General features: G+C 38.3%; 2 protein-coding genes across 2 annotated transcripts; one reads left to right on the top strand and one right to left on the bottom strand.

The window, feature by feature from the left end:
• The first annotated feature begins 270 nt into the window (after positions 1-270).
• Positions 271-3,976, top strand: LOC134825530 (EH domain-binding protein 1-like protein 1). Its single transcript, XM_063837762.1, has 5 exons — positions 271-342; positions 825-987; positions 1,167-1,257; positions 1,441-1,558; positions 2,202-3,976. Exons 1-4 carry the CDS (start codon positions 325-327, stop codon positions 1,547-1,549), a joined length of 381 nt encoding a protein of 126 aa, XP_063693832.1. The 5' UTR covers positions 271-324; the 3' UTR covers positions 1,550-1,558; positions 2,202-3,976.
• A 268-nt stretch (positions 3,977-4,244) lies between these two features.
• On the bottom strand, positions 4,245-6,548 carry LOC134825529 (uncharacterized). Its single transcript, XM_063837761.1, has 4 exons — positions 6,215-6,548; positions 5,751-5,792; positions 5,414-5,542; positions 4,245-4,884 (listed from the first exon to the last, which is right to left on the bottom strand). The coding sequence occupies exons 1-4, from the start codon at positions 6,309-6,311 to the stop codon at positions 4,754-4,756; spliced, it is 399 nt and encodes a 132-aa protein (XP_063693831.1). The 5' UTR covers positions 6,312-6,548; the 3' UTR covers positions 4,245-4,753.
• Positions 6,549-20,385: the final 13,837 nt, after the last annotated feature.

Here is a 20,385-nt window from a genome sequence, read left to right as displayed (position 1 = left end):
TGCACTCAGTTGTAACAATCCCCCTCTGCACTCAGTTGTAACAATCCCCCTCTGCACTCAGTTGTAACAATCCCCCTCTGCACTCTGTTGTAACAATCCCCCTCTGCACTCAGTTGTAACAATCCCCCTCTGCACTCAGTTGTAACAATCCCCCTCTGCACTCAGTTGTAACAATCCCCCTCTGCACTCTGTTGTAACACTCCCCCTCTGCAGGACCTACAAGACGTGAGGAACTACATGAGTGAGTGTCACGCCCGAATAACCCACCACAACGCTAAGTTAGACAAGCGAGCCAAAGTGCTGGAGAAGGAACTCAGAGTCGCCATGGACTCTCAGAATCACGTTCGTTTATTACTTTACTAGCTTACTAAACAACTCTAATTCATCTACTTCATATACTTCATCTACTTCATCTACTTCATCTACTTCATATACTTCATCTACTTCATATACTTCATCTACTTCATCTACTTCTTCTACTTCATCTACTTCATCTACTTCATATACTTCATCTACTTCATCTACTTCTTCTACTTCATCTACTTCATCTACTTCATCTACTTCATCTACTTCATCTACTTCTTCTACTTCATCTACTTCATATACTTCATATACTTCATCTACTTCATCTACTTCTTCTACTTCATCTACTTCATATACTTCATCTACTTCATCTACTTCATCTACTTCATATACTTCATATACTTCATCTACTTCATCTACTTCGTCTAGTTTCAGAAGACACGATTAAGCAGCAATTGTTTCCAGAGTTTCAAGTTTGCACTGCTGACTATTTGCCACTAATTTCCACCTAATTACATCAGGAACTAGAGCAGAAGCTGTTAAAGTCCTGGCTCCACCTGGTACACGAGCGGAACACTCTGGTGAGGAAACAGGATGATCTAAACTCTCTGCAGAACGAGGAGGACCTAGAGGAGAGGTGCTGTGTGGTGCTCAAGGAGATGAGGAGATATCAGAACATGCGCGGTAAATATTAATACATTTAATAATTCAATAGATTAACAATATGGTTACTTACTTGAGAGCTAGGTGTTTTATTTTATTATTGGCGGTATACACAGTTTAACTTGAACCATAATGATGTTATGAATCATGATGAGAATACTGTAACTGATACTGGGATAATATTATCTAATTTGTTTCAGACACGACTAAAACAGTACATGACGTGGAACGAGAAGAACAGCTAGAGGAGGAGTATCGGGATATTCTTAAGAAGCGGGAGCTCTTGCTCAGGTAAACACTAAACACTAAACACTAAACACTAAACACTAAACACTAAACACTAAACATTATCACGAAATTATATTGATTTTTCATTTCATTGTTATGATTGCGTCCAAATTCTATCTTACTTGAGCTATTAATACTTCCTACAACCCTACAATTGTTGCGTTAATATCTATTGACCCGTCGCAGGATACGAGACGATATCAACACAGTTTCAATGGAGGAGGAAGCTGAGTTCCGCTCTGTAATAGAGAAACCGAAACTTCTCCAAGATCAATCCTCCTGTAAAGTCTCGTGAGGAAAAAAAGTGAGCTTAAAATAGAGTAGAAAATACAGGGAACAGGGAATAGGAAGAAAAGGGTAAAAAGGGAAAAGAAGGAGAAAAAAGGGGATAAGGAAGAGAGGATACAGAATGAGGGAGGGAGGGAGGATAGAGAGGGAGGGATGGAGGGAGGGAGGGAGGGAGGGAGGGAGGGAGGGAGGGAGGGAGGGAGGCAGGGAGGGAGGGAGGGAGGGAGGGAGGGAGGGAGGGAGGGAGGGAGGGAGGGAGGGAGGGAGGGGGGAGGAGAGAGGGAATGAGGGAGGGAGGGAGGGATGGACGGAGGGACGGGGGGAGGGAGGGAGGGAGGGAGGGAGGGAGGGAGGGAGGGATGGAGGGAGGGAGGGAGGGAGGAAGAGAGGGAATGAGGGAGGGAGGGATGGACGGAGGGACGGAGGGAAGGAGGGAGGGAGGAGGTAGAGAGGGAGGGAGGGAGGGAGGGAGGGAGCGAGGGAGGGAGGGAGGGAGGGAGGGAGGGAGGGAGGGAGGGAGGGAGGGAGGGAGGGAGTAAAATGGGATACCTGGGACTGAGATGTGATAGTGTTGTGACGTGGGTGGGGGAGCTAAGTGTTTCAAGCTATTCTTTTAGTTTAAGATACCTTCAATCATTATTAGAATTACATATCTTCAGGTAGTTAAAAGTTGTCTCATCTTCTGCCAACTAACACGACCCTCTCACGTGCGCTTACTAAAGGACAGTTACACACACAGTTATAATGCTGGTGGTTACTACTGGTTACTACTGGTTACTACTGGTTACTACTGGTTACTACTGGTTACTACTGGTTACTACAGTAATAATGCTGGTGGTTACTACTGGTTACTACTGGTTACTACTGGTTACTACTGGTTACTACTGGTTACTACTGGTTACTACTGGTTACTACTGGTTACTACTGGTTACTACTGGTTACTACTGGTTACTACAGTAATAATGCTGGTGGTTACTACTGGTTACTACTGGTTACTACTGGTTACTACTGGTTACTACTGGTTACTACTGGTTACTACTGGTTACTACTGGTTACTACTGGTTACTACTGGTTACTACAGTAATATAGCTGGTATAATCCTGTGTATTTTGAGTGGGAGAGGCTGGATAGTGCATAGGTTTTTTACTTAAACTAAAGAGATCTACAAATATTTTCAACTTTAGTCCCGGTTATGCTGCTGTAAAACCCAGGTTAACTATAAGGGGACCCATTTTATTTACGATACTACAGGGTGGGCCACAATTCACAATCTGTACACTGTGTAGCAGTACAAACATGTTGAATAACGCACATAATTAAAGCCTTATAGAGTCATACTTAGATTCCCTGACAGTTTCCATCACAGTGGGTGAGCCACTCCCTCATTTCCTCTATTTTCGTTATCAAATGGAAACGCTCTGAACTAGAAAGTCGATATTTACTGAATGCTATTATATATGTTATTTAAGTGTTGTGCGTGTTAAGATGATTCTGGCCCACCCTGTATAATGCCCTAGGACATGAGATTTGTAAATATTTTTGTCTTGATTTTTCTTTAGATTTTCCTTCTATCAGATAAAAAATGAATTCTGAATTGTCACTGTCTTGTGAGAGCAGCCTGCATGAAAATAATTCTGAATCAAATGAAGTATTTCCAGTAATACTAGTAAAGAGTCACGTTGAAGCCACGTGACTGCCCACGTGACTGCCCACGTGACTGCCCGCGTGACTGCCCACGTGACTGCCCACGTGACTGTGTATATAGCTCACGAGACAGCGACAGTTTCACACAGAACAATTATTTCTTCTTGTTTTGATTTCCTTAATTAAAGCTTTTATTATCAAGTTACTTCCTTGAAACACGAGGTTACTAGTGGTTACTATTGGTTACTACTGGTTGCTATAGTTACTTGTTTTTATGATTTAAATTTTAAAATGATTAGATTAAGTTATTACTCATCTGAATATTATTATTATAAAAATATATTTCTCAAATTTAAGAACCTTTTTCGCTTTGCCTGGAGCAGTTCACTTTCAATGAAAGAAATTGAAGAAAAGAATAAGTTTTAAGGGATGTTGCGAGAAACAGGGTTTTTTTATTTAGTATTGAAGTTTAACAGTCACCACCTAGTGAGTCAGTTCTTTAATCCTGATATTGTTAACATTATTGCAGTGTCATGAAAAGACTACTCAACCCATAAACGGGGAAATACAATTAAACACTTCTTTTTATCGTCACAATCATCTTTGTGCTCACCACGGTTTAGGTCAAGTTCATACAAGTTGGTGTCAATTCTTTTGCATGGAACTGTGACCACATTTCATTGTAAATTATGATTATTTTTGTATAATGTTGTTGGAATAAAGTATGTAGTGCGCCATCGTGCACTAATAAAGTATGAACAATGTATCGTATTATTTCCGTAAAACTGAATGATGTTATTTTTATTGTACCTAACAAATGGGGTCACTTCTTACACGTGCTGCCGCAAAACTCACCCAGTTTGCAGAGACAACATAAAAATGCGGTGGATGCGGAACCGCACGTATTAATGACTCAATACCGCCCGTTTCCACTGGCCGATATTCGTTCTGCTGTGTAATTTAAAAGTTTTGAGATAAGTCTACGGACAAGGATAAACGAACCATTTTTAAACGCTTAATATCAATAATAAAGTAATGTGGAGAAAACATTCGATAAATGTAAATAATGTTGGTAAGTTGTTAATTAATTGGAAAAAGTCCACCTTCACTATCTTTATCTAGCTCTACATACCGGACTTAATTTGAACGGACATTAATTGGACGGCGGAGGCCCTAGCGTTCATTTTAATGTACGTTCAAATAAAGTCCGACAAGGCAGTTAAATTAAATATATTAAATTAATGCCTCTGAGAGTTCATTTTAATCATTAATGTCCGTTCGACTTCAAAATTGTGTCCGTTCACAAAATGTCCGATAAGGTAGTTAACTTTAAGAGGGTACAGGTGCATTTTACTAAAAATAGATCCTAATAGAAAAATGTTTACCAAATGTTAACTTTGAAATTTCATGGTAAAATAACTAAACACAGGTTCTGAGTTTCATGTAACAGAGCATCGACCGGCAGCACTGGTTGTACCATGTACACCTAGTAACACCTTAGTAACACCTTAGTAACACCTTAGTAACACCTTAGTAACACCTTAGTAACACTAAATTGGTAAAATAACTAAACACAGGTTCTGAGTTTCATGTAACAGAGCATAGACCGGCAGCACTGGTTGTACCATGTCTTTGTTTCATCCCCCTCAAAACCGTAGCAATAGTTGAAATGTTTCACACATGTCGACGGCTTGGGATCTGAAATTATACACATCAATGTTCAATTTTGTTCGGCTGCAAAACCGTAAATACTTATTTCACCTGATAATTTTTGGCAATATTTCAAGGTCCTTAAGTTTAACAATGCGCGGCTAAGCCGCGCATTGTTAAGGACCTTGAAATCTTGACCTCAACACTGTTAAGGCTGAAGGCTCACTGTCGATAGCACACTACCTTAACCTATATACAGGGTAAATAGGTAGTATATATACTATATAGGTTTATATATACATATAACAGGGTTACATTTTGGTGAGTTACTTATCCGATCCCAGCAGAATGGATTAAAATATGCCCCTTAAGTTTTCTATGCTGCCTTTTAGCATACCTTTGTATTTGTGGTTGATGAACAGGGTTACTAGTGGTTACTATTGGTTACTATAGTTACCTTTGTATTTGTGGTTGATGAACAGGGTTACTAGTGGTTACTATTGGTTACTATAGTTACCTTTGTATTTGTGGTTGATGAACAGGGTTACTAGTGGTTACTATTGGTTACTATAGTTACCTTTGTATTTGTGGTTGATGAACTTTTCGCCCAGTCGTTCTATACACTGAGTTTTAACAAACATTTCTTGAAGACAACTACAGTCCTGAACGTTGTGCTTCCTTGGTCTGCAGTCTTTGGCGCGGAGAACTAAAATGAGATTATTTACACATTACATGTTCAATGTTAGTAATAGTTACTAGTTTTGATAGTTTAAATTTGGGTAGTAAGACTATAAAATATGAGATTATTCAAATTTCAGTAAACTTAATTGTCTGATTTAAAAAATCTGGACATTATTTATGAAACGCCCTCTTAGTTTTACAATTCACTCACAGTACACTGTGGGTGTACTTACAGGGAGGGTAATTGTGCTTACTAGCACTGTGATTTCGTTCAACTGAAAATTTTGATAGTTTGCATTTTAGTTGAGTAAAACATTAAGTAATTTACATAATATCAGTTAGCCGTAAACACTAAACCAATAAAAACGTAATTACTCCATTAATATTATACTATTATATAGCATATACATATAGGCATTGCTACACGTACGTAGTATACCTCGTTTCGCGCGCGGTGGCCGCTAATATAAGTGATAACTATAACTATAAAAAGTATACTTGTATCACTATCACGTCGTGACCCCCACTGTCGTTTCACTGTACCCCTGTTATGTAGAGTTTCTACGATACAGGTGGAGCCGCGCACTCGTGCGCGGCGGGTCATACAATGTATGACAAAGGTATACATTATTCAAGGTGTACCGTGTAGCAACCATTATATACTAATCATGCTATAATGCTTTATAACCATGTTTACCTTTAGCTCCGTCCTCAAGCTCGTTAATCCCAGCGTTAATGACGTCTGGAACTAGCAGTATCAGCAGAGCAGCAATTGTCAAGTGAAACTGTTTCATATTATCACTTGCTACTAACGAGATGTTACAAAGGAAAGTGAAACTGTTTCATACTAGTACTTGCTAATGCTACTAACGAGATGTTACAAGTGAAAGTGAAACTGTTATTATATTTCGCGACATAAAATCTCATTGCATGCGATCCTCTGGGAACTAATCAAAACAACATGAACAAAATAATAAAATGAACAACAATGCTCCTTCGCAAATACTTTAATAGTTTACACCCCTGATGATAGTAGAGAACTTTTGAAGGAAACAACTTCACCGGTCAAGAAGCCATGTTATAATTGTTATAATTATATCAATATGCAAACTAGAAGCAAAATGAGATGATGATTAATCACTCTACACTCGACTGTCACGTGATATTTTAACACGTTCTCTGGGTGGCCCTGAATGACTATTCGAAACTTTAACCCTCTAATCTGATCCCAATCCTAACAGTAACCCTAACTCAATCCCTAACTGAAGTATATACTGAAATAAACCCTAACGAGAAATTTGACCAAATTCCTTAAGCTTTTAGTTATACTTATATGGTCATATGACGTGATCGAGAATATGGGCCGTGGGGTGATTCGGAACCAGAAATTAAAAATACATCGTTTCAAATAGGTTTCAAAAATCGAGTGTACAGTAATTAAGGGCCGGGGTTCACCCTGATTTTTTTTGAGAAAATTGGTTTCGAGATAGCAGTTGACCAACAAACTAGGAGTAGGAGTAGGACCAGTGATAGAACTTTTGAGAGGATCCCGGACCCCAACTGCATGCAAAACGGTGCCCGCGGGGCAGCCACGCCCATATTTGGTCCAAGCTATACTAGGCCCAATTTAGCCAAATAAAATACCCTGAACATTTGCATTAAACATTACAAAAATTTGGCGGCCAAATTCTAAAATTTGCTGTGCATTTTTTAGAATTAAGCCGCCAAAGGCCTAACTCAAAATTCCACTACAAGGTCGCAAAAATAAAATTCGATTTTAAAGTACGTTGATTCTGAAAATTTCATGAAAAATATTGAATTTGAAACCCTATTGAGTTCTACTGTTTTGAGCGAAATCAGTTTCGCAAATATCGCGAACTAAGATGTGAGATATGGGCGATTTTTTTTCATTTTTACTATTATTTGAACACCGAATCCACAGTTATAAGTAGATATTGAGCTGATAATTGTAGAGAATGTGTAGTTAAGCTTTTTAGTTTTAGCCCATAATTCTCAGTCATTTCTTGCCCCATCTTAATGAAAATTCACATACGAGTCTAGGGGACCACTAGCTACATTACAAGTTGAGCACCTAAAACCTGGGTTTTGGGCATGTTCAGGGTATTTGGCTAAATTTGGCCTATAATTTGGCCTATAATTTGGCCTAGTTTTTTATAACTAGGACCAAATATGGGCGTGGCTGCCTCGCAGGCACCGTTTGGCGGTTGGCATGGGGTCTGAGACCCCCTCAAAAGTTCGGTCACTGGTCCTAGTTTGTTGGTCATCTGCTATCTCGAAACTGAGTTTCACAACAAAAAATCAGGGTGAACCCCTTTTAGGCATGGCACGCTTGGTAAAATTAAAAAGCACTTTATTTAACAGTAAAAAAAACTGTTACGTAAAGCTGGAATTTAGACAACAATTGAAAAAAAGATCATTCGAATTCGGAATTTGGATGACAACACATCCCAACACCCTTTATACACTTCCAACCGCCCAAATCTAACGATGAGAAGCTATTATCATCCGTGATTAACCCAAAAAGTACCACAAAGTTCTTTTTCTGGATCATATTTTTTTCTAGTTCCTTCGATCGGAGGTGGAACCATGAAATTGTATACTGAGGAGCTGACCTAGTATACTTTAATAGTGGTATATGCCGTGATATACGTGCTTTTACGTGGGAAGAATAGGGTTTTAGGAATTAGACTGCATAGACTGAGCTTTTCAAAGTATTCGTTCATGATGCTGTCAGACGGCAATATTATCTGAAAGAAAATTTGACCGTAAAAAAGTGGAGATATCACAGTGTCTGGCAAGCAATGCTGGCAAACATGAAGCACGAACATTTAGTTTTACACCTGGCCTAAATTTTCTTTATTGATTTATTTTTAAATTAAAAATCATCAAAAGCCGTTCAGCAGGTTTATTTTCAGTAACAAAGCAAAATTGTAATTCAACTTTAAAGATGACGCGAATAAAAATAGCTTTGTAATTACTTCGTTAGTTTAGATCCCTGTATTTTGAACGAGAAGTCGATTCCCAGAGCAGCTCACGATCGAGAGAGCCGAGACACAACTCGCATATTCTCCTACTGCCTATAAACTTATTCGATTGGATGGCTACTTAAATGTAACTGCGCTAAACTTGTTCGATTGGATGGCTACTTAAATGTAACTGCGCTAAACTTGTTCGACACAAATTTATTATTGTCTATTTTTTAAAGTAACTACACATTTTATTAACAATGAATTTGAGTTGGTTTTATTTGTACTCTTAATTAAAAGTAGCTGGAAATCCGGACGTCCGGGGGAGGGGTGGTTTTGAAAATTCGGACACATCCGGACAGGGGGAGGGGTGGTCTGAAAATCTGCGATTTTGTCGGATTTCCTAAGTAGATGGCCTCTAGATCTATATTGTGGCAATGGCATAAACTAGTTTAAAAGTTGAAAAGTTGAAATTTGCACACGTGGGGACCAAACAGGGACAAAAGGAAATCGCGGCATGTAACGAATCGCGATTTTTCCCATTATTTGCTTCAAATTTTATGTATAGTTTAATGTATAGTCGTTAAAAATCGCGGTATCGCGATTTTTGGAAAATAATCGCGAAATCCTTTTGTCCCTGGGACCAAATCGATCAAAAATCGTTAAGATCACTGAAAATTGCCATTATCGCGATTTTGATCAACTTAGGAGTCCCGTCGTGATCAAAAATAAACGTACTACTACTACCGTAATTAAAATTTCCTGGCAAGTGGTTAATTTTAGTGAAACAGGATCAGTCTCTTTGTGCAGTGATTTCATATATTTTTAAATGTGTGACGGAAATGGTGGGTACCATCAAACAAAGTAAAAAAGTCGTATGAAACTATCTTATCAACTCGACATTCAAAAAATGTTGTCAAACACAGCAGCTGGCAGCATATCGTTATATTAAATATGACAAAGTTAGCTCAGAGGATGAGACGAGTATTTTAACCCATTATGGACGACGAGTTTTAAAGTTTGCCGATTTCGATGCCGTTTAACACACTAGGTCACATTACAGCAAAAATGAGATATCCAAAAAAGCCAATCTGTATCTCGTTTACTTTAAAAGATACAGCTATGGTCGCATACGACCCACTCGTCCGGGTCGCAAACGACCCATCACGGTTTTTCGGCTATTACTTCTGAAACAAAGACGTTAGGATAAAATAAAAACTGTAGCATAACTTAAAAACATATGGTCAATACTGTGTGACTCTAACTTTTAAAAAAGAGAGAATTTGGGTCATTAACGACCCACTCGGCTCACTTGCTTATTACTACATTTGTCCATGTAACTTCTTGAATTCAGCCTAAAACATGACATCATAAGTGCAAACTCGCCTCTCAGCAAGTGATTATCATCATAAACTGCGAAAAATCGGTTAAATGGGTCATTAGCGACCCACTAGGACCACAAAATTGATTAATTAAATATAATGTTGTCAAACTTTTACAAATATTAGTATAAAAACATATTATATCTTGGTCATTACTCCTGTACGTTGATTTAACTTCTTAAATCGATCAACTGGGTCAATAACGACCCACTCGGAAGTTGAACCACTTCATTAATTATCATGCTGTTCCACCATCAAGAAAGACACTCGTAGGTCTTAATTCTACGCAAACCACGGGTGGATGACCACTAGCCCTCCTGAGATCTGGAGTCTCAAGGTGATCTGCAGATCACGTCACCCAATCACTGACGAATAATAGGCAGAATTGGATTGATAGGTAGGTGAGTTTATCAGCTGTTAGTACACGACCGTAATGTCGTGAGACAACAAACAACGTGCCTATCTTTTCCCGATTCCTAAAAAGTCCAAGAAGAACTTTACAACTGCTGGATTCAGATTTCAGATGGCTGCATCTACTCATTTCGCAGCTTCCTTTCTTTACTTCTTAGGGGCCGTTCACATTGACATAATATTACGTAATCACTTATTGGACAATTTTTAGCCCCGCCCCCCCCCCACACCCCACCACATAGCTATTATGTCAAAATTACACTAGCGTAATCATTTGGAAACCCCCCTCCCTCTCGGCCGATTACGTAATACTTGGTTTCGTTTTGAAAGCTGCCTCGTTGTTGCGGGGTTATTACCCACAACGAAGTAGTTGTCTGAAAGATTGCAGGTTGCAGCACCGCCAGCCAGATGGGGGGGGGGGGGGGCTTTTTCCTTGTCCTTCTTCACAGAGCTGTAGATTTAGCCATCTGAATGCAGCAGTTGTTTAGTTATTCTTGTACTTTCTAGGAATGTCAAACAGATTGGCATGTTGGATTAGAATATGCAATTTGACCGCTCTTCTTTCAGTATTTACCCAAGGTTACAGGATATCTCGTAAACTTCGTTCAGGGGATTTTTCTTGAGTGACATGATCTGATCACCGTGGGACCCTGGGTCTCAAGCGGTGGGTTGTAGCAGGTCGTTTACCAAGATTCGAAATTGACCAAAAAGGTAACAGAATCTAATAAGCAACAACAACAGCATGGCTATTACCTAGCAAGTTAGGAACGAGGGCCGATCTCCTTTTCTTTTGCGACACGGCCACGGTCCTTTCGGTACAGATTTCCACGCACCATAGTCAGGACGCAACTCCAGGCATATGCAGTCGTGTTATTCTCGCAGCTCTTTGATGAGTGATGACTGCCCTTCCGTTGGCCCTGGATCTCAGAAGGGCTAGTTGTCAGCCACCGTGGTTTGTGTGGAATTAAGACCTACGAGTGTCTTTCTTGATGGTGGAACAGCATGATAATTAATGAAGTGGTTCAACTTCCGAGTGGGTCGTTATTGACCCAGTTGATCGATTTAAGAAGTTAAATCAACGTACAGGAGTAATGACCAAGATATAATATGTTTTTATACTAATATTTGTAAAAGTTTGACAACATTATATTTAATTAATCAATTTTGTGGTCCTAGTGGGTCGCTAATGACCCATTTAACCGATTTTTCGCAGTTTATGATGATAATCACTTGCTGAGAGGCGAGTTTGCACTTATGATGTCATGTTTTAGGCTGAATTCAAGAAGTTACATGGACAAATGTAGTAATAAGCAAGTGAGCCGAGTGGGTCGTTAATGACCCAAATTCTCTATTTTTGAAAAGTTGGAGTCACACAGTATTGACCATACGTTTTTAACTTATGCTACAGTTTTTATTTTATCCTAACGTCTTTGTTTCAGAAGTAATAGCCGAAAAACCGTGATGGGTCGTTTGCGACCCGGACGAGTGGGTCGTATGCGACCGCAGTTAGTAAACAGCGTCTAGCTCTGTTTGTGAACATTTGATTATCACGGGCTTTTCATTCGTGCCAAGGAAATCGTTGCCCGCAACTATTTTGTTCTCAAAAAAGTAAGCCTACATAAAGTTTTAATGTCCCAATCAAGGCAAGAAGTTAAGTGAAATATTTTCCAATTATGACGACTAATTAGTCTAATTATTTAATTGTTAGTGATTAATTGGGTCTCGACTGGAAAGTCAATAATGTAGCGCAATAAATTTTGAGCATATGTGCGAAAGATTCGTGACGTTTAGTATTTTGGTTTGTCCTCTATAGCCTCTAGAAAAGGTGGGTCGTAAACGACCCTATCGTCCCTAATGGGTTAACCATTGAGGGTTTATAAAGTCTTATAGTCATGAACAATGCCGTTGACCAGAACAGAGAGAGAGACATGAACAATGAACATGTCCAATGTCCATAAAATAAAGATTTCAATTATGTGTCATGGTACAAATAAAAGCATCATATAATGAAAATTCGATGTGTAATAATTTTAAAAGTCTACATAGTTGACAACATCAAAATGAATATTTTCGAACATAAAATATAACAGGTTTGAGAATCATGATCGTACTATATGAGTATATACTACTCGAAAAAAATGATTGCAGTCGGTAATATCAATTAAGCATAACATTTTCTATCACTATCATGTCTTCATTTCAATAAAATAAGACGAATCAAAATTTGATCCAAAAATCAATCAATAAGATTAAGTAATTGTAGATGGATTATTTTAAAAAACCTATTCGCTATAAATTGAATTTCACGGTTCTCATTTTGATGAAAAATTAAATAACAAACAGCATTTGTACCCTGTTCATAGTCATGTAAACTTATAAATACTTCAAAGAATACCACAGCGGCTCTCCGATAGATGGCTAGGGCTCTCTAAAAATTAACTTGGTTTTATCAAAGGTGACAAAAAATGGAGAGGAAAAGTTAATTTGATTGAGTTGAAAAATTCTGATTAAACACCACACTAAACGATAATGGCTACCACTACAGTTACCCAATCAGTAGGTAAAATGCGGGTTAGTTATATATAATGTAAATATCAAACTATCTGATCAAAAAAAGTACAATTTTGTCTGTAAACAATCACCAAAAAATAACAGCATTAAATAATAATTGCTCACGAAAGTCTATTTTTAAGTATGAGCCACACACATATACTCATATATGAATATATGAATGAGTTATGATTTGAAGGTTTCAGCCCCTTTTATTGAGGGTAAATTTGTTCGATAACTCTCAAACAAGGACTAAGATCAGTTCTAGTGTAGTATACTCCGGTAGATGTGTTACACACCACTTCCTTCGCATCCTCGTTCATGAAAACCATCTTTACATCAATACACGTGACGACATATTTATAGTCGTCCGATTCAGCAATTTCAACCTGCAAAATGGATTCATTGAGTATAATGGATATGAAAAAGGACTTGTCAAATCGAGAAAATGAAATGCTTATTAGTTTTAATCTGACTATCCAATATGTAATAACATATCCATAGATACTGACCATTTTCAAATGTGCATTTGGTGGCGTACGGGGTGGCTTACAGCGTTGTTTTATTTTTAGGGTCGTCTCATCGGTACTGAATTCGAATCCAGTGTCCAACTTAATCCTGAGGGGGCATGCAAATTTGGACCATGTGTGTAATCAATTTATCATTTCTATATTATATAGTGAACTTCATTAATTGTGACCTTTATCGGATTGTAAGTCGATGCTTCGACAACAATATAAAGCACGATTTACAAAAATAAAAGTAATACGATAAGTGGCTGAATTAAGTAATTTCTAATATACAATTTTTCAAATGAAATAACACCTGAAGCTGTAAAGACCACCGTCGCAAGAATACACTTCTTTTAAATGATGTGAGATTGTGTAGGGGCCCGATACTGCAGAGAAGTCTGGAAGGGATATTGAAATATCTTTGTTCCCTTCTGAGAAAAATATCATTGTAGTTGCAAACTTTGATACACAATAAACCTGCATTTTATAAGAAATACAGGATGAGCCAGCTGTTTCTCAATTTATCATGCATTATTTTTCTTTATTCTTAATTTATTAGTGTTGCCATAGACCTTCCGTTAATGTTTCGGTGTAGGAATCATACAACTTTAAAAGTCTTAAAACGATGTAAACTGAATCATAATCGAAGAAAAACAAACCATGATAGTGAAGGAATACACTCAATGGCTTGATGTCTCCAAGGACTGAAACTGAAAAGATTGCAGTCGACCTTTCAAAAACGGCTTTTACTTTGGAAATTGCTGCTTCAACTGACTTGACGGATATTACGTCGCATGTTTGCTGTTGACCAGAAAGGAAAATAACCGCTCTGTAATCTGAAACATAGACTTCAAAACTTCAAAATTAAAATGCATGTTTAATTATATTTTGATTTAAAACTATATTAGAGAGATATGTTATCCAAAAATAAATTATACACGTGTTTTATAAAGTGCAGCAGCATCAGCAACTGCAGACACCACGGTTAAACAATAACATGATACTAGTTTAACTAAAATATCGGGATTTTAAAATTATTGAAGAACCTATCAATATCATATAACCTGTAACATCGCTACTAGTCAATCTCTGAATGAGGAGTTTGGTAGACATCACACCTTTCTTATCAATTGGAGAGATAAGTGTACGGTACTGGTGATCCGATGGAAGACTTTCCCAATTTATTGACCGTCCATCTAGTAGTAATTATCAAAGTTTTATTAGATTGGCATTCTCTAAACTTCTTGAGTTACTTAGTTGTACTCACTTTCTTGTTTAGTTTGGTTAAACTAAAACACAGCATTTATTATAGCTAGAACTTAGTTCTACTCCCTTTAATTATTGGTTTGTTTTTAATTTAGTTTTGTTTGTTATAAATGGTATAAAATTGAAGTTTTTATTGAACTGAATTTTTGTTCAACTGTAAATATTAAGTTTAAACTTGTTTATAAAAACAATGACATCTTATCATTCAAAAAACATACAACTGTGAACACAATTACTTTTGTTAACTAAGATAAAGTTTACTTACTTCTTTTTTGCCATGTGATCCTGACGTCGGATACGTCTATGGCAGTGAAATAAGTAGTCAAAATGGCTCGTCGTCCCTCCGTTGTCAGAACTGGTGTTATGGCAACAGCTTCACCTAATAGGATAAATATCGGGAGGTTAATTAAAATGTTTCAACGTTTCACAGAAATATATTGACAATGTCTCTTTCATAGCACCTAAAAATATTTAAAAAAAGATAAATAAATATTTTCAATTTCAAGAGAAAAGGCTTAATTTCACATAAAAATCAAGAAATTCATATTACTTAATGAACTTTCAGATTATCTTTATGGAACACTTCATTTTTCCTAAGCGTTTATAAACGTTTAGGAAAAATGAAGTGTTACCATCTCCAAATAAAAGGTGACCATAGTCAGGATAGCATTTTCATAGTACATTGCCTTCAAGTTCAAGCTTTTTGGGTTGCTCTTAGTGGATAAACAGTGTAATCCTTATACTCAGTGACGAAACGTCCCTGTGGGCCGCCCACTCGCTAAATTTTGCCGCCCCTCTCCCCTTTAATTGTTCTAATATCCTGATTTTTAAAGAATACGTTTGTAAAATCTTTTAAAAGTTTTTTAGTGGGGGCGGTCGTTTCGCCATTGCTTACACCCTGCAATCTGCATCACATAACAATAGTAACCTTTCATGGCTTTGAGTTCAACATTAAGTTACATGAATTGCCGAGTGCCGTCTCAACTAGTAAGTTACCTATGGCACACACCTTAACACACACGCAATGTTTCTGCTTCCCCTTTAATCACTTAATCGTTCATAAAACAATGGGTAAACGAGTAAAGAGGGGCTACAAGGAATTGGAGCGAAATAGAACAATAGCGATTAGGCAAATCTTGTGAGCAAGGCTCTCCCATTCCACACTCCTACTATCTTCCCGGGCTCACTTAATGTACCAGTTCGTTTGCTTTTGTTCATCAGAGAGAAATCCAAATGCCACTCGTAGGTCGAAATATCTTCAGTCAAAGAATCAAGCACCGGCCATTGAGGACGGTTTCATCTGTCATTAAATCTGTGGTCACTATATAAAACTTGCAATATTAATTATTCTGTTGAAACTTGGCAGCCCAGAGATTCTTCTTTTTCGTGTTCTTGTGTGAATTTGAGGTCTTCGGTGAGGAAGTTGAGGAAGGTGAGGAAGGATTCTGCGTGTTGTCTGTCTCTGAAGGATCCGAGGTCTTCGTCAACGAAGTGGGAGTAGATATTAGGGGGTCAGGACATGAGGAGAGGGCTAAGGACTCTATTTAGGCAAGGCGTATTGCAACGATAAAGGGGAACCCATGGTCACATGGTGCCACCTTCGTATTGGGAGCCATTAAATTGGAGGTAGGAGTTTTCGAGGCAAAAGTTGATGGGGGATCTTATTGTGGTGGTGGTAAGGTTGGAGGGAAGGAGAGTAGGATTCTGTTCGTAAGACGAGATGACTATTTTAAGGGCCAGGCGCAAGTCACAGGAGATGTAGAGGGATTGCACATCTAGGGAGGTGTAATATGAGTAAGCAAGATTTAGAAATAAGTCGAGACGGTGTTTGAAGTCTGAGGAGTCTTTGAGGCATAGGGGTTTGAGGAATGTAGCAAAGACTTTGTGGAGCGCTTGTAAGGGAATGTTGTAAAAGCTAACTACGGGACGGATGGGTGCGCCAGGTTTATGGATCTTAGTTTGTCCGGCCATCTAGGGTGGAGCTTCCGCATCTTTTTGAGGTGGTCTGTCGTGATCTTCTTGTCGTTGTGGAGTTTCTCGAGTGCTTTATAAGTTTATACAGTTTGGAGGTGACAGATTGTGTGCGGTTTATGTTTAAAAGGGTGTAACTACCTGAGGTCAAGTGATAATTAACTTTATTTATGTATTGTTCGTGGGTTAACACCACAGTGGAGTTTCCCTTATCATGGCAGGAAGAAATTTCAATTCAGATTTCTTAGATTTTAAATTTTAATGATTTGAGAGCTTTACGTTGTTGGGGAGTCAAATTGTCATGGGTCGTCGTTTGTCAAATTTGGATAATACAGAGGCAACCTGATAGGTGGCGGAGGCTTTCGACCTTCACCAAGCTGTTTGGTGACATTTTAACTAAGGGGAGTTAGTTCAAGGGTGGGATCTGATGTGGGTGTCAGGACGAATTTCAGGCCAAAAGAGAGTATACGTGACAGGGACAAAAGGATTTCGAGATTATTTTGGCCAAAAATCGCGATACTGCAATTTTTAACAGACTATACATTAAACTATACATAAAATTTGTCGCAAATAATGGGAAAAATCGCGATTCCGTACATGCTACGATTTTCTTTTGTCTCTGATACGTGAGTACGTCGCTTTCTCCGGTGGAAAGAGTCTGTCCGGAGAGTTTGTCTGTAGTGTCTTTCTTTGGGGTCGATGATGAGGAGAGGTAAATGGAATGTGGGAGCTGGTATGTCAAAGGTTGTGAGGGTGTCGTAAGGTGAGAGGCACGGATGTGCACCGTGTTACTTTTAGGCGGCGGCGGTCTGGAGCCAAATGTTTGTTGTGTTGAGGTGTGTAAGTGTTTGGAAATACTGGGGGTGATGAGTGATCCTATCTGTCTAAGTTTGTGCTCGTATATTCTCTTGCTTTGTGTGTACTTGAGGCGGTATAGTAGCCATAAACGGTTGTGGCCATAAACGGTGTTTGAACAAATTTACAATCACCTTTAAATCCCATCTTAATTAACATATTATCTATGCAGCTATGAAACTTGCAATATTACTGATCCTGTTGAAACTTGGTAAATCAGATACAGCCTCGCCATCACAGAGTCACCACACGACATCGATTTATCCTACCACAAGCTCAATGACAGATCCTTGGTCATGGTCCGAAGGTAATTATTACTTATATATAGTTGAGTAGTTATATCATCACGTGTAAAAATTAAAATCGACCTATATCAGTTTAAAGAAAGTAAATTTTGTTTTAACGTTTTAAGTAAATGAATAAAAAGCTTAGCACATTGCTCATAAAAACAATTTGCAGAAAATACGTGCAGTTTTCAAGAAGACAGAGGATTCTTGAGACAAGTATGTCCGGAAGGTTACAAGTGTCACAACACAGAGGAGTATTATCGGATGGACAGGAAAGGAGAAATGTTCCTTGCTTTATGTTCAGATGATCCACACTTCTATCAGGCTTGTGGTGATTACGGGATCACTGTAACAAATGGCAACCTTCTTTGTGGAGGATTTCTGTGTAGTATTAGGGGCGACTTATACAACTCATTAGAATTTAGTCGTAGTATGTGTAATGGAGAACATGACTGTGCTAATACAGAATTAGATGAGGAGGGATGCAGCGAAATGATAACTATGCCGAGTGGGGAAAAGATAGCGTCTAATCTAATCTGTAATGATAAATGTGATGAGAACTACTGTGAGGGCGAGGCTACTTGTAACGGATACAGTTACGGTATGTATTGTGACAGTAAGTATAGACCAGGAATAGTAAACTACATACTACCAGTTGATATATGTAATGGATATAAGGACTGTGTTAACGGAGTGGACGAAGCTAACTGTACCGTTACTAATGAAACACAGTACACTTGTGAACATTCCTGGACTAAACTTACAGTACCTGTACACAACTTTACAAGATGTACAGTGGTAGCCCATTACAACAAACACTGCAATGATTATGCTTCATATCAAACAAATTGTTCAGATCCCGCCAGAGTAGGGGTAAGGTGTCTTGTTAACGGATACTTGTCCTCTGTATCAAAATATATGATCTGCTTTGGTAAAAAGGCAATATGTGACGATAACTTTGAGAACCAGTGCATACAAACCTCTAGTCAGTGTACTGTTCACAAACACTTAATGTGCGATGGTCAACCAGACTGCATTGATACAAGTGATGAAACTGATTATATCTGCATCACCATGACACTGGTAAAGTGTGAAAGACGTGTCGGCCAGAATGGGGAACTCCCAATACCTCTAGCTTGGTTAAGAGACGGTGTTAAGGACTGTTTGAATGGAATCGACGAAGATGACATTTGGCCTACTTGTGGGAGCACCAAATCATTAAGATATGTTATCAGCAACGATACATGTCAAAATGTGTACCTTTGTCCATCGGGTGACCCTGGATATGTGGAATTTAGTAAACTATGCAATGGAGTTGAAACATGTGGAAATGAAAATAAGATCTGCTCTGAGTCCCGCAAACAACCGAAACTGTCCACAACTGTTTTATCAACTGGCAAAAGCCTGGTAAAGCATTTATCATATTGCATAAAGGGGATAAAAAACACTAAAAACTTCAAAAATCATTGCTTCACGATTAGCACGTTTATATTTTCAAATGAAAACGTTTACGGAGGAACCAATACAACTGTTATAATGCCAAATGTTACTCAAAATTGTGACCACATGTTTGGAGAACAATATTTGTACACAAGTTGTGCAGAAAAGTGTATCAACTCTTCCTGTCCACTGAGAAATATTCCTAGATATGAGGCGTGCCCAGGACAACATCATAAACGAATAGGGACGATAGCCAATAACAAATTCCTAACATTTGTTACAAAATCATATGGAAATATTTATACGAACAGATATTTTGTCTGTGACAATAATATAACTTGCATTGATTACTCGCAAGTATGCAATCTCATCGATGATTGCGGGGATGGTTCGGATGAGGACAGCTGCACAAATAACTTCAAATGTAACGGTAGCTACATACCGGTGACAAAGAAATGTGACGGATCATTTGACTGCCTGGATTTGACAGACGAATGCAATGACCAGTGCTCAAGACAAATTTTAGAAGGGAATGCTCTCAAATGGTCATCGTGGGTTATAGGATTTCTAGCCGTCCTGGCAAATTTTATCATCATGTCCAAAAATACTGGAACCTTAAAGAACTGTAGAACTACCGTAGCTCTGTTTAATAAGTCCCTTATCATGATGATATCTTTTGGAGACCTTTTAGTTGGTATCTACTTATTGGTCATATCAATTTATGATGGTGTAATCTTCAAGGAAGAATATTGTGCCCAACAGATCGGATGGATTACCAGCATCCAATGTTCAACTATTGGAGTTCTTAGCACCATAGGATCTCAAGTCTCGCTTTTTGCTATGTGTGCATTGAGCCTCACCCGAATTTACGGAATACACAACTCCATGAGAATTCCGGGAGAAGTTACATTGTTAAAATCACTCCAAGTTGCAGGAGGTGTTTTAATGATGACGTTGGCGTCCATTGTCATTGCTGTAATCCCAATTATTTCCATATTCGAGGATTTCTTTGTCAATGGAGTCAAGTATGCAGAAGAGATAAAGGTATTTATTGGAACAATGAACAAGCAGACACTATTTGCCGTCTTTCAAGGATACTTTGGTAGAATGAAGGAAACAACACTAAGCTGGCGTATGATCAACAAAATGATGTCCGAGATGTATTCTCACGATAATGGTTATGAAGACTACACGAAAAACATCCAAA

Source organism: Bolinopsis microptera, chromosome 13, assembly GCF_026151205.1.
Source record: "Bolinopsis microptera isolate Bmic1 chromosome 13, MBARI_Bmic_1.0, whole genome shotgun sequence".
NCBI classification, from domain to species: Eukaryota; Metazoa; Ctenophora; class Tentaculata; order Lobata; family Bolinopsidae; genus Bolinopsis; species Bolinopsis microptera.
This window is presented reverse-complemented; position numbering and strand designations above follow the sequence as displayed.

Bases quoted from the DNA above. Each gene is read 5' to 3' on its own strand.
- LOC134825530 (XM_063837762.1), top strand. The intron at 988-1,166 runs GTAAATATTAAT...AATTTGTTTCAG, and splicing joins GAGATATCAGAACATGCGCG to ACACGACTAAAACAGTACAT. The intron at 1,258-1,440 runs GTAAACACTAAA...GACCCGTCGCAG, and splicing joins AAGCGGGAGCTCTTGCTCAG to GATACGAGACGATATCAACA.
- LOC134825529 (XM_063837761.1), bottom strand. From the start codon at position 6,311: ATGAAACAGTTTCACTTGACAATTGCTGCTCTGCTGATACTGCTAGTT. The intron at 5,793-6,214 runs GTAAACATGGTT...CAAAATTTTCAG, and splicing joins GCTTGAGGACGGAGCTAAAG to TTGAACGAAATCACAGTGCT. The intron at 4,885-5,413 runs GTAACTATAGTA...GTATAATTTCAG, and splicing joins CATCAACCACAAATACAAAG to ATCCCAAGCCGTCGACATGT.